Source organism: Scyliorhinus canicula, chromosome 26 (assembly GCF_902713615.1).
Source record: "Scyliorhinus canicula chromosome 26, sScyCan1.1, whole genome shotgun sequence".
NCBI lineage: Eukaryota > Metazoa > Chordata > Chondrichthyes > Carcharhiniformes > Scyliorhinidae > Scyliorhinus > Scyliorhinus canicula.
In genome coordinates this window covers 24,666,258-24,681,213 of record NC_052171.1, presented here as the reverse complement: position 1 = coordinate 24,681,213, position 14,956 = coordinate 24,666,258, and the positions used below count along the sequence as shown (strand labels likewise).

The 14,956-nt window shown below is 53.0% G+C and overlaps 1 protein-coding gene across 2 annotated transcripts in view; it reads right to left on the bottom strand.

Moving 5' to 3' along the window:
* LOC119957301 (ubiquitin-conjugating enzyme E2 D4-like) overlaps positions 1–11,371 on the bottom strand; it is a 54,934-nt gene extending 43,563 nt beyond the window's left edge. Inside the window, exon 1 of one of the 2 annotated variants that reach the window (XM_038785151.1) lies at positions 11,268–11,371. In XM_038785151.1, the coding sequence (XP_038641079.1) occupies positions 11,268–11,291 (24 nt within the window). In that variant the 5' untranslated portion in view covers positions 11,292–11,371. Of the gene's footprint in view, positions 1–4,781; positions 4,900–11,267 lie in introns of those variants that run through there. The other variant, XM_038785150.1, reaches the window with a different exon arrangement.
* Between the last annotated feature and the right edge of the window lie 3,585 nt (positions 11,372–14,956).

Below are 14,956 nucleotides of genomic sequence, written 5' to 3'. Positions count from 1 at the left end.
AAAGGCCAGTAGGATGCTTGCACAGCAGCTCAGAAAGAGGGAGGCAGCGAGAGAAAGTTATTGACGGGGATGGGAACTTAGTTGGGGACTCGGCGGGGGTGAGCAAGGCCTTTCGGGATTTTTATAGCAGGCCGTACAGGTCGGAACTCCCTGCGGGGCCGGAGGGGATGAGGCACTTTTTTGGACGGGCCGACTTTCCCGAAGGTGGATGGGGAGCTGGTGGAAGGGCTGGGGGCCCTGATCGGGCTGAAGATAGTGGAGGGGCTGAAGGCCATGCAGTCGGGCAATGCCTGGGACCAGACAGGTACCCAGCCGAGTTCTATGGAATATTGGGGCCGGTGCTGAAGGTCTTTAACGAGGCCAAGGAAAGAGAGGTTCTGCCCCAGACGATGTCACAGGCCATGATCTCGCTCATTCTGAAAAGGGACAAGGACCCGATTTCTTGATGAACATAGATGCCAAACCTCTGGCCAAAATTCTGTCCTCCAGGATTGAGGACTGTGTACCAGACATTATAGTGGAGGATCAGACTGGGTTTAAGGGCAGGCAGCTGGCGGCCAATGTAAGAACGTTACTGAACGTGATCATGATGCCCCCGGAAGGTAGGAAAGTTGAGGTGGTTGTCACGATGGACATGAAAAAAGCCTTTGACCGGGTTGAGTGGGATTACTTATGGGAGGTGCTGGAGCGGTTCAGGTTTGGAAGGGGCTTTGTTGACTGGGTTAGGTTGCTGTACCGGGGCTCCGGTTGCTTGTGTACGGATCAACAGGACAACTTCAGAATATTTCAAATGCACCGAGGGAACGAGGCAGGGATGCTCCCTCTCCCAACTGCTGTTTGCGCTGGCGATAGAGCCGCTGGCTCTGAGGGCCTCAAGGGGCTGGAAGGAGTTGGCCCAGAGGGTGAGTGGAGCACAGAGTCTCGCTGTGTGCGGACGACTTACTGCTGTATGTCTCAGACCTAATGGAGGGGACAGAAGAAATTATGGGAATTTTAGGGGAATTCGGACGGTTTTCGGGGTACAAGCTCAATATGGGAAAGAGCAAGATGTTTATGGTCCAGGCGAGAGGTCAGGAGCGGCGACTGAGGGAGCTGCCGTTCAGAGTGGTAAGATACAGCTTCAGGTACCTGGGTATCCAAGTGGCGAGGGATACATATCAGATGAAGGACAATTTCCGGAGGTGGGGCACGCTCCCGTTGTCTCTGGCGGGTAGAGTGCAGCCGGTAAAAATGACGGTCCTCCTGAGATTCCTATTCGTCTTCCAATGTCTCCCCATCTTCATCCTGCGATCCTTTTTTGAGCGGATCAATAAGATTATCATGGGCTTTGTGTGGGGGCGGGGCAAGACACCGCATGTGAAGTGGGCAATGCTCGAGCGGAGTCGGGGGGATGGAGGGCTGGCGCTGCCGAATTTCAGCAACTACTACTGGGAGGCTAACGTAGCCATCGTGAGGAGGTAGCTGGTGGGGGGTGAGCCAGCGTGGGTGCGCATGGAGGCGGCTTCTTGTAAGGGCACAAGTCTGGGGGCGTTGGTAACAGCGCCTCTGCCGTTCCTGCCGGCGCGGTACTCCACCAGTCCAGTGGTGGTGGCAGCCCTGAGAGTCTGGGGGCAGTGGAAGAGAAATGTGGAAGCAGAGGGGGCGTCGTTGTGGTCCCCAATCTGCGATAACCATCAGTTTACCCCGGGGAGGATGGACGGGGGGGTTCCGAATTTGGCGGAGAGCAGGGATTGAGAGGATGTGGGACTTGTTCATAGAAGGAATTTCTGCGGAAGCAGGTACCACCCTTCCCACTCCTGCCGCTAAGGGGGATTCAGGTAGGGTCTAGTGAATGGATAGGAAAGGAGAACGTCTCGGACATAGATCAAGAGCTTATGGGTTCGGAGGAGATGCAGGCCGAGGAGCTGAAGCAAAAATGGGAGGAGGAGCTGGGGGGGAGAGAGATAGAGGAGGGTCAACACAATCACGACATGCGTCAGGCCCAGCCTGATCCAATTTAAGGTCGTTCACCGGGCTCACACGACAGTGGCCCGAATGAGCAGATTCTTTGGGGTGGAGGATAGGTAGGTGTGCGAAGTGTGCGGGGGGGGGGGGCACGAGCCATGTCCACATGTTCTACGCATACCCAAAACTGAGGGGGTTTTGGCAGGGGTTTGCCGACGCCATGTCCACGGTATTAAATACGAGGGTAGCAATAAGTCCGGAGGTGGTGATTTTTGGGGTGTCGTAGGACCCGAGAATCCAGGAGAAGAAATTGGCGGACGTTCTGGCCTTTGCTTCCCTGGTAACCCGGAGGTGCATATTACTAGCATGGAGGGACTCAAAGTCCCCAAAATCGGAGACCTGGCTATCAGACATGGCTGGCTTCCTCTGCCTGGAGAAAATTAAGTTTGCCATGAGAGGGTCGCTGTCGGGGTTCGTCCGGAGGTGGCAACCATTCGTCGACTTCTTCGCAGAGAACTAATCGTTAGCAGAAGGGCGGGGTGAGGTTAGGGGGGTAAGCAATGGTAGGAGAAGGAGGCGGTATTTGCGCTATGTTTATATTTCCTTGTTACGTACATTGTTGATTTTGTTGCTGTTACAAAGAGATACCTCAATAAAATGTTTATTACAAAAAAAGTTATACATTTGTGTGGGACTGTCGTCAGCTGCGTATGTCTTTTCCTGTTGCTTATGTTCTAATTATAAAGATAGCTCATGTATCCAAGGACTAACTGTGGCCAATTGCATCAACATCATGGCCTTGACAGAAATATGCCTGACTTCCTCTAAATTAAGCCTCTTCATCTGGTCCTATCTTCCACCACTTGCCCCATTAGGGTTGCTGAGTGGCAGTACTCAAGTACAGCTTGTTTGACATGTGCCCATCTGGCATGTGCATTTCCTTGAGCATCTCACCTTGCTGCACCTCTCACATCTCATTCGGTTATACCATTCACCACTAGATCTGTCTGGACCATGTGAATCGCTATCAGGTCCTCTCTCAACTGCCAAAACTGATCACTTGTCTGGAAACAGAAAGATAATCCTTACCTTCTTCGCCTAATCCCTTCCCCTAATCTCCTTCACCCTCAATGCAAATGACAAGTGCGAGAAGCTCCTAGATTTGCTTTGCCATTAGGGCTGGGACCTGATCAGCAACCTCTGCCATTTTCCTCCCTTCCCCCCAACCTACTGAACCAAACAATCTGAAAAATTCTCCCATGCCCTCGCCCTTAATTTGCATATTTGCGTCTCCAAACTTCTGTTCTAAAGACCCAGCTCCCAATCCCTCAATTCTATTCCCACTGAATTCACGACCACGCAACTTCCTTTTTGGTTCACACATTATCCAATATTGTTCTCTCCCTTCTTATTGCCCCTTTTGCTTGCTAGACTGTCTTCATCACCTTTATCCTCAATAAACTAACACTTGACTTGACCATCGTTGCAAACTACTGCTCCACCTCAAATCTGCCTTTCTTTTCCAAAGTCCTTGAATGCAGTGACACATCCCAAATCTGTGCCCTCCTTTCCCAGAACTCAATGGATGAATCATTGCAAACAGCTTTCTGGCCCTGCCAAAGTACCAAAAAGTAGCAAATTGCAAGTCATCACTTGCAATGGCGTCCCGACCTGCTTTGGATCTGGACCTATTACTCGTCTACATAGGAACATGAGTAGGCCATTCAGCCTTTTTGCATACTGCATCCAGCAACATCATAATAAGTCAGTTTTCACATCTATGCTAGCAACCCAACTCTTCACTACTGCCTCTCCTGACATCAGTGATCCTATGCGAGGACATTTTTTTTTGAGTAGATCATTCAGCCCATAAAGCCTGCTGTGCAATTCATGGCTGATCCACTTCAATGCCCCTTTCCCTGCACTGTCCCTTTACCTGATATTAAAATTCTCAGCCTGGTTTTCAAATCCCTCCATGCCCCTGCTGCTCCCGATCTTGAACTCTCTTTCAGCTTCACAATCCTCTGCGTTCCTCTAATACTATTTATTTTCTAAATTTAGAATATACAATTAATTTTTTTCCCCAATTAAGAGGCAATTTTAGCATGGCCAATCCACCTACCCGGCACAACCTTTGATTTATTACAACCTTTTGTGTGGGTTTCACCCCCACAAACACGGGAGGATGTGCAAACTCCACACGGACAGTGACCCAGAGCCGGGATGCTAACCACTGCACCACCGCGCTGCCCGTGTTCATCAAATTCTAACCTTTAGTATCCCTGATTTCAATTGCTCCATCATTAGGGAATCACTTCTTCAGGTCCCTGGGCCCTAAAGTGTAGAATTCCCTCCCTAAAACTCTAAGCTTTTCCCTCCTTTGAAATGTTGCTTAAAATCCACCTCTTCAACCAAGGCTTAGTGTTCGGCCACCTGGCCCAACATATCCAGAGGTTCAGAGGCAAATTTTGTTTGGCGGATATGTTACATTAAAGGTGCTATATAAATACAATTTGTTGTGGTAAATGGGTGGGTCTGTCATACAGAAGGGCTGCCCCCGGGACTCTGAGAGTGGGGCCTGTGCCATACCGAAGGGCTGCTCACTGGGGTGGGGCACCAGCTCAGGGTCATCGAGAACAAGCAGCCGCAGAGGCCGCGTTGTGAGTCTGTAACCACGGCGGGAGCTGCGGCTGGGCCCCGGGGCCTGGGCACCGACACCACCTCCAACCCCCGGTCCCGTGGCACCGGCTTCAAACTGACCCAAACACCGCTGGAGGTTTGGGGGGGCCTCAGCCGGGCCGCCTCTCCTCCCCCCTCAGCCCTCCGGCCTCACTTACCTTCTGGATCCGCCTGAGCGCCATCCCCCGCCGGCCGGCCTCGCCGCACAATCCCCTCCGCACTGGCGTCACCCCCACCGCGAGTCCCGGCCTCCAGCGCCACCCAGCGGCGCCTGAGCGCAGCACCGCCAGTCCCCGGCCGCCAGCGCCACCCAGCGGCGCCTGAGCGCAGCACCGCCCAGCGCCATCCAGCGGCGCCTGAGCGCAGCACCGCCAGTCCCGGGCGCCTGCGTGCAGCACCGCCAGTCCCGTCCAGCGCCACCCAGCGGCGCCTGCGTGCAGCACCGCCAGTCCCGTCCCGCGCCACCCAGCGGCGCCTGCGTGCAGCACCGCAAGTCCCGTCCAGCGCCACCTGCGTGCAGCACCGCCAGTCCCGTCCAGCGCCACCTGCGTGTAGCACCGCCAGTCCCGTCCAGCGCCACCCAGCGGCGCCTGCGTGCAGCACCGCCAGTCCCGTCCAGCGCCACCCAGCGGCGCCTGCGTGTAGCACCGCCAGTCCGGGCCGCCAGCGCCACCCGGTCAATCCTCCATTTCAGCCCCAGAAAGGACAGCAGCAAAAACTCACTTGTCCACACTGCTCATGCTTCACTAATGTTTGAGGGCTTCTGCCAACATTGCTGTCCCACAGGCTTATCAAGCAGCTGCCTGCTACGGTGTCTGCCACCACCAGCCCTGTGTGGGTCTAGGTGGCAGCGCCATGGTCTCCAGTCAGGAGAGGTTTGCCCTGAAAACCTCCCAACAACTCTGGACCCCATGACATCAGGTCACAGACAGGCAACCCTGCTGATTACCACATACGGCACTCCCTGCACCGCACCCTCCCCTACTGTGCTGTGAGTCAGTTCTCCTCCATGTTGAACACCACTTGCAGGAAGCATTGAGGGTGGCGAGGGAGCCAAACGTACTCTGGGTGGGGGACTTCAATGTCCATCACCAAACATCACTCAGAAGCACCAGTACTGACCGAGCTGGTCAAGTCTGATATGATGTAGCTGCTGGACTGAGTCTGCAGCAGGTGGCGAGGTAAATAACAAGGCGGCAACATATTTGACCTCACTCTCGCCAAGATCTCTTTCGCAGTAGGAGTGACATAAACAAGTACAGTCCCTGTGGAGATAAAGTCCTGTCTTCACAATGAGGATACCCAACATTGTGTCGTGTGGCCCTACCACTGTGCTAAACAGAATAGATTCCAAACAGATCCAGCAACTCCAGAATGGTCCATGAGGCGCTCTGGTCCATCAGCAGCATGATTGTACTAAACCACAATCTTTAACCTCATGGCCTGGGATATCCTCCCACTCGACCACAACTAGGAAGTCAGTAGGTCAACCCTGGTTGGATGAGGTGTGTAGGGAGGGCATGCGAGGAGCATACCTAAAAATGAGTTGTGAACCTGGTGAAGCAAAACAAAGGACTTGCGTCTTATTGGGGCATTGCAGAGGAACCTTTACTGTAGTTGATTCGGAAGTACTTTATTCTGCAATCTCAGCAGAGTGATCAAGCCTTCGAAGGTGCGCACTGTCAGGTGTGTGAACAAAGGGAAAGTTCAGCTTTTCTAAACAAAAAAGTGAACATTTGTTTAGCTGTTATTTTATTTTATAAATTGGTGGGGGAGTGCAAAAGACAAGACTGAAGTATTTAAAACAATCTTCAGCCAGAAGTGCCGAGTGGTTAGCACAGCTGCCTCACAGCACCGAGGACCCAGGTTTGACCCTGGCCCACTGTCCATGTAGACATTCTCCACGTCTGCGTGGGTCTCACCCCCACAAACCAAAGGTAGGTGGATTGGCCACCCTAAATTGCCCCTTAATTGTAATTTTTTTTAAAGTTCCATAGTGCATGACCCACCTTGGCCTCCTCTGGAGGTCACCAGTATTACAGATGTCAGTCTTCAGTCAATGAGATTCATTCCACTTGATACCAAGAAACGGTTGAAGGCACTGGAGAAGGCTCTGGGCCCTGCCAATAATCCAGCAATAGTACTGGAGACTCCAGAACTTGTCACGCCCAAGCCAAACTGTTCCAGTACAGCTACAACACTGGCATCCACTCTGCAATCTGGAAAATTGCCCAAATATGTCCTGTACACAAAAAGCCATGACAAATCTAACATGGCCAATTACCACCCCATCAGTCCACTCTCGATCATCAGGGGAGTGATGGAAGGGTTCATTAGCAATGCCATCAAGTGGCACATGCTTTAACAAGAACCTGCTCACAGCGCTCAGTTTGGGTTCTGCCCAGATCACTCAACTCCCAACCTCATTGCAGCCTTGGTTCAAACATGGACAAATGCTCAACTCACAAAAGGTGCGTGGATCAGGATCTGAAGTGTTGTAACCTGCAAGGCTAGAAATCAGGTCCTGGACAATGGGGTGAAAATGAGCAACTCGTTTATTTTTTGGCCAGTGCAGACACAATGGGCTGAATGGCCTCATCCTGCAGAAAAGTTTCTGGTTCTCAAAGAGCTGAACTCCAAAGTTAATATAACAGTGATAGCCCTTGGTATTAACATGCATGGGATTGGGGGCAGTGTACTGAGATGGGTCTAAAACTGGTTGGCAGATGGGAAACAAAAAATAAGAATTAACAGGTCTTTTGCAAATGGCAGGAAGTGGATTGGTGCTGGGACCCCCAGGTATTCACAATACATATTAATGATTTAGATGAAGGAGCTAAATGTTACGTCTCCAAATTTGCAATGACACAAAATTGGGTGGGAGGGTGAGCTGTGAGGAGGATGCAGGGGCTGTTTAGCACAGGGCTGAATCGCTGGCTTTGAAAGCAGCCCAAGGCAGGCCAGCAGTACGGTTCAATTCCCGTACCAGCCTCCCCCGAATAGGTGCCGGAATGTGGCGACTAGGGGCTTTTCACGGTAACTTCATTTGAAGCCTTGTGACAATAAGTGATTTTCATTTCATTTTTCAGAGATCCTTCAGTGTGATTTGGATAAGGTGAGCAAACGAATGGCAGATGCCACTTTGGTAGACTATTATTGGAAAGGCCATAAATTAGGGGGGTAATATGCAATGAGACCTGGGTGTCCTTGTAGACCAGTCACTGAAGGTAAGCATGCAGATGCAGCAGTCGGTGAAGAAGGTATGTTGGCCTTCATTGCGAGAGGTTTCGAGTACAGGAGCAGGGATGTCTTGCTGCAATTATACAGGAACCTTGGTTGGGCCACACCTAGAATACTGTGGGCAGTTTTGGTCTCCTTATCTGAGGAAGGATGTTCTTGCTCGAAAGGGAGTGTAGGAAAGGTTTATCGGACTTATTCCTGAGATGGCAGGACAGATGTATGAGTGATTGAGTCAGTTAGGATTGTATTCGCTGGATTTCCGAAGAACGAGGGAGGATCTCATAGAAACCTATAAAATTCTAACAGGACCAGACAGGGTGGATGCAGGAAGGATGGTCCCGATGGTGGGGGGGGGTGTCCAGAACCAGGGGTCACAGTCTGAGGAAACAAGATAGAACATTTTAGACAAAGATGAGAAATTTCTTCCCCCCGAGAGTGGTGAGCCGGTGGAATTTGTTACCAAAGGAAGTAGTTGAGGCCAAATCATTGTATGATTTCAAGAAGTGGTTAGGGCACTTGGGTAGGGCAGCACGGTGGCCTAGTGGTTAGCACAACCGCCTCACGGCGCTGAGGTCCCAGGTTCGATCCCGGCTCTGGGTCACTGTCCGTGTGGAGTTTGCACATTCTCCCCGTGTCTGCGTGGGTTTCGCCCCCACAACCCAAAAACGTGCAAGCTAGGTGGATTGGCCACACTAAATTGCCCCTTAATTGGAAAAATGATTGGGTACACTAAATTTATTTTAAAAAAAAGATATAGCACTGGGGGTGAAGGGGATCAAAGCCCATCCACAGTCTGCAGAGCATAAGTCAGGAGTGTGACAGAATACTCTCCACTTGTGAACAACACTCGAGATGTTTTACACAATTCAGGAAAAAGCAACTCGCTTGATTGGCACCACTCCCACAAACATCCACTAACCCGCCCCCAGGACAGTCAGCAGTGTGTTCCATCTGCAAGATGCACATAGGAACTCACCAATACTCCTAGACAGATCCTTTCAAACACCATCCAGATTGCTCCAAGCCACACAACATCCTGACTCGCAAATACAATGCCAGCTCGCTGTTATCATCAGGTCAAAAACGTGGCGCACTCTCACCCGAACGATCCTACAGCAGTTCAAAGTAGGCAGCCCAGAGCCATCTTCTCAAGGGCAAATGGAGACATCACAAATTCTGGCCGAGCCACCACGGTGGTACGGTGGTACAGTGGTCAGCACTGCGGCCTCACGACACCCGGGTCCCGCGCCTTCCTTTATCCACACTCCCCTGCCCTCACCCCCACTCTCTCCCCCACCCCTCTCTGCTCCACTCATCCCCACACCACTGGGACTTTTCCAGAATTTAAGGATTATTGGAAGATTATGAGCACTGCATCCACTATCTTTGTAGCAACTTCCTATAATATCTTCGGATGCAGTCCATTAGGTCCAGGGGACATCTCGGTCTTTAGCACCATTAATTTTCTTCGTTCTTTTGTCTCTGGTGGTCATTACTGTATTTGGTTCTTTCTCCTCTTGTTGTTTCTTGATTATTTCAGATTTTGTCTTCCATGTGAAGAACAATGCCATTTCCCACTGCCCCATGATTATTTTCCCAGTCTCATTCTGAATTTTTTCTTCCTTTTACATATTACTTTTTACATATTACCTCTTGGCTTATCACGAGTTTTCATCCAGCTTAATAATATCCCCGGCTAACCGGGTTTGATTCATCCACTTCCTAAACACCACCTTCCTCACTGGGATTTATCTTTTGCCACCAGCTAACTCCCCTCCTTTCTTCACCTCCACCAACCCCCTTCATCCCTCTCTCGCATCCGCCCACTCCTTCACCCACCCCACACTTCCTCCACCCCATTCCCTTCAACCCCTTCACCACCTCACTCCTCCCCTCAACCCCCTCATTCACTCCCTCCCCTCCTGCACCACCACTCCCCCACCCTCTCCCTCACTCACCCCCACCCTCTCCGCACCCCTCCTCCCAACCCTATCCCATCCTCACCCCCCCCACCCTCACCCCACTCTCCCCTTCTCCTCCCACAACCCCCTCTCCCCCCACTCTCCCCCACCCATCCCCTCTCCCACCCACTGCCCCCCCACCACGCCCACCCAACCCATCTCCCACCCACCCACACAGCCCACCACCACTACCTCCACCCATTACCACCCACCCCGACCCCCCACTCTCCCTCCCACTCCAACCGTCTCCCTCGCCCACCCTGCCCCAACCCCCCTCTCCCACGCCACCCTCTTCCCCCCTCTGCCTCCCACCCCACCCCCCTCTGCCTCCCACCCCACCCCCCTCCCTCCCACCCAACCTCCCACCCCCCCCACCTCCCTACCACCCATCACCTCCCTCCCACCCACCCACCACCTCCCTCCCACCACCTCCCACCCACCCCCTCCCTCCCCCACACCCCCCTCCCTCCCCCACACCCCCCTCCCTCCCCCACACCCCCCTCCCTCCCCCACACCCCCCTCCCCCCTCCCTCGCCCACCCTGCCCCAACCCCCCTCTCCCACGCCACCCTCTCCCCCTCTGCCTCCCATCCCACCACACCTCCCTCCCACCCAACCTCCCACACCTCCCTTCCACCCACCACCCCACCTCCCTTCCACCCACCACCCCACCTCCCTCCCACTCTCCCTTCCACCCTCCCTTCCACCCTCCCTCCCCCCCAACCTCCCTCCCCCCTCACCTCCCTCCCCCCTCCCCCCCACCTCCCTCCCCACCTCCCTCCCCACCTCCCCCCCACCTCCCCCCCCACCTCCCCCCCCACCTCCCTCCCCCCTCCCCCCCACCTCCCTCCCCCCTCACACCCCCCACAGCCCCATCACCCCGCCCGCACCGCCACACTCACCCTCCCCACCACCCCCGCACCACCCCCCCAACGCCCCCGCCCTCAACTCACCCCCCCACACCCCCGCCCGCAACCCCTCCCTCACCCCCCAAACCGCCCGACCCATCACCCTCCCCCACACACCTCCCTCCAAGAGCCCCCCACCGCACACCCCTCCACTCACCCCCCCCAAACCCCCCCCCACACCCCCCTCCACAACCCCCTCCCCTCACCCCCCCCACACCCCCTCCCTCACCCCCCCCCCCCAAACCCTCGCCTCCCCCCCGCCACACCCGCTCCCTCACACCCCCGCCACACCCCCCTCCCGCACCCCCCCCCCACACACCCCCTCCCTCACCCCCCCACCCACGCCCTCCCTCACCCCCCCACCCACGCCCCTCCCTCACCCCCCACCCACGCCCTCCCTCACCCCCCACCCACGCCCTCCCTCACCCAGAGCCGGTAGCCGCCACCCCCCCTGTGAGTGAGCGGGTGGGTGGGGGTATCCTGCCGGGTTGAGTGGTGGGGGCTGAGGCCCGGTGGCTCCCTCCCGCCGGCCTTACCTTGAGGATCCGCCTCTTCGCCATCCCCGCCCGGCCCAGTGTCCAAGATACCGCGCAGCGCGATGACGTCTCCGGGGAGCGACGCGGAGACGACACACAGGGCGCGTGACGTCACAGAGGACGCGTTGACGTCACAGTGAGATCGGCCGCACCTTCGCGGACGGAGGAAAATGAGGGTCAGGAATGTCCCACTGGGATGGCGGGATTGACCCTCACATTCCCTCAATGGCCGGGATGTGGGGCAGGGATTCCCAGGCAGCTGCTGTCCAGCTGCTCCATCCCTCACTGGGAACCCACATCAGCATCTTCTCCCTCCAACCTCTTCACTCAGCATCATTGCCCCTCCCTATAGTGTAGAGAGAGGTTATTCAGCCCATTCAGTCTGCACCTATCTCTAACGCAGTGTTCTTAAATTGTTTCCTGGGGACCCATTTTTACCAACCGGCCAACCTTGGGGCAGCAGGGTAGCATGGTGGTTAGCATAAATGCTTCGCAGCTCCAGGGTCCCAGGTTCGATTCCCGGCTGGGTCACTGTCTGTGTGGAGTCTGCACATCCTCCCCCTGCGTGCGTGGGTTTCCTCCGGGTGCTCCGGTTTCCTCCCACAGTCCAAAGATGTGCGGGTTAGGTGGATTGGCCATGCTAAATTGCCCGTAGTGTCCTAATAAAAGTAACGTTAAGGGGGGGGGGGTTGTTGGGTTACGGGTATAGGGTGGATATGTGGGTTTGAGTAGGGTGATCATGGCTCGGCACAACATTGAGGGCCGAAGGGCCTGTTCTGTGCTGTACTGTTCTATGTTCTATGTTCTTCGCAAGCAACCATTTTCTCTTTCCTTGTTTGCTGCTGACAGAAATGGTTTTGGGTTCCTTTGGCCCTCGTACACGCTCCTCCAATGGAACCTGAAGGTGAAGCCTTCCGGTGTCGGAAAGCATGGAGTCTCCATCTGTCCAAAGTTCAGCATATTTTTCCTGTGAATTTTTATCAAATAAACCCCCTCCCTCCCCCCCCCCCCCCCCCCGATCTTGGAAATAAAAAACAGGCGGGGATTACTTTGGGAATAGTGATCACAATTCCGAGTTTCTCAAAATGGAGTACTGTGATTAATGGTGTTCCAGAGGGATCCGTGCTGGGGGATCTAGGGATCTGGAGGTCTGATTAGGAAGTTTGCAGATGACACTAATATTGGTGGAGTAGCAGACAGTGAAGGGGACTGTCAGAGAATACAGCAAAATATAATGAAAAAAAAATGAAAATCGCTTATTGTCACGAGTAGGCTTCAAATGAAGTTACTGTGAAAAGCCCCTAGACGCCACATTCCGGGGCCTGTTCAGGGAGGCTGTTACGGGAATCGAACCGTGCTGCTGGTTTGCCTTGGTCTGCTTTCAAAGCCAGCGATTAGCCCTGTGAGCTAAACAGCCGCTGTCTATATAGATAGATTGGAGAGTTGGGCGGAGAAATGGCAGATGGGGTTCAATCAGGGCAAATGCAAGGTGATGCATTTTGGAAGATCCAATTCAAGAGCGAACTATACGGTAAATGAAAAAGCCCTGACGAAAATTGATGTACAGAGAGATCTGGGTGTTCAGGTCCATTGTACCCTGAAGGTGGCTGCGCAGGTCGATAGAGTGGTCAAGAAGGCATATGGCATGCTTTCCTTCATCGGAAGGGGTATTGAGTACAAGAGTTGGCAGGTCATGTTACAGTTGTATAAGATTTTGGTTCGGCCACATTTGGAATACTGCGTACAGTTCTGGTCGCCACATTACCAAAAGGATGTGGATGCCTTGGAGAAGGTGCTGAGGATGTTCACCAGGATGTTGCCTGGTATGGAGGGCGCTAGCTATGACGAGAGGTTGAGTAGATTAGGATAATTTTCATTAGAAAGACGGAGGTTGAGGGCTACAAAATCATGAGAGGTATGGACAGGGTGGATAGCAAGAAGCTTTTTCCCAGAGTGGGGGACTCAATTACTAGGGGTCACAAGTTCAAGGTGAGAGGGGAAAAGTTTCAGGGAGATATATATGGAACGTTCTTTACGCAGAGGATGGTGGGTGCCTGGAACTCATTGCCAGCGGAGGTGGTAGAGGCGGGCACGATAGCGTCATTTAGGATGTATCTAGACAGATACATGAATGGGCAGGAAGCAGAGGGATACAGATCCTTAGAAAAAAGGTGACAGTTTTAGATAGAGGATCTGGATCGGCGCAGGCTTGGAAGGCCGAAGGGCCTGTTCCTGTGCTGTAATTTTTCTTTGTTCTTACCCCCAATACCTCCCACCCTCACCCCACCCGGGCCATCTGTTCCCTGTTCCTAGTTGCCCGTTACACATTTCACACCTTTTTCTGTCATCAACACATTCTAATCTCTTTATGTGCCGCTATCAACACCCTTCTTAGCCTTAATCACCATCATTTACAATAAGAAGTCTTACAACACCAGGTTAAAGTCCAACAGGATTGTTTCAAATCACTAGCTTTCAGAGCACTGCTCCTTCCTCAGCTGAATGAAGAGGTGGTTTCCAGGACTTCTTACTGTGCTCACTCCAATCCAACGCCGGCACCTCCACATCTTGACCACCATTTACATTCCTTTGTCTTTCTGTCCATGACTTCTTTGTCAGTCTGTAACTGTCGCTCATACTCACTGAATCATTCCTTACAGATAATATTCCAGACATCACTAGCCCTGCATGTGTCCTGTTCCACGGAAGCACAGTGGCATACATCGGGCAATGTTTTCCCTGGGAATCCACAACATCAACTCTGAGCCCCATGAGGTCTCATGGTACTAGGTCAAACATGGGCATGGTAAACGTCTGTTGGTTATGGTGATTAATCTTCCTCTGCTTCCGTCTCCTCAGCTGATAAATCAGTACTCCTCCATGTGAACATCACTTGGGAGGAAGCATTGTGGATGGCTAAGGCACAGAATGTACTCTGGCAACGGATTTCAGTGTCCATGGGTAAGAGTAGTAGCACCACTACTGAGAGAGCTGGCTGAGTCCTAAAATACATAGCTGCTGGACAGCAGGTGGTGAGGGAACCAACAAGAGGGAAAACATGACTTCCTCCTCACCAATCTGCATGTCCTAGATGCATCTGTCCATGAAATTATTGGACAGTGTAACCGATGCACAGTCCTTGTGGAGCCAAAATACTGTCTTCATAATAATGAGATCCTCCATCAGGTTTCGTGGCATTATCATCGTGCTAAATGGGATAGATTTTGAACGGGTCTAGCAACAAAAGGCTGCCCATTCATGAGGCGCTGTGGGCTCAACCTTATGGCCCAGCATCTCACCCAATCTGCCATTCCCATTAAACCAGGAAATCAACCCTGGTTCAATGAAAAGTGAAGCAGGGCAAACCAGGAGCAGCATCAGACCATAAGACAAAGGAGCAGAAGTAGGCCATCAATCTCTGCCAATCAATGAGATCATGACTAATCTAATGCAATAATTCTTAGGGGCTGCTTTAGCTCAGTGGGCTAGACAGCTGGTTTGTGATGCAGAACAAGGCCAGCAGCGCGGTTCAATTCCCGTACCAGCTTACCCAAACAGACGCTGGAATGTGGCGACTAGGGGCTTTTCACAGTAAATTCATACTTGTGACAATAAAAGGTTATTATTATTATTAACTCCACTTTCCCATCTTATCCCCATAACCCTTGATTCCCTTAATGATTAAACAT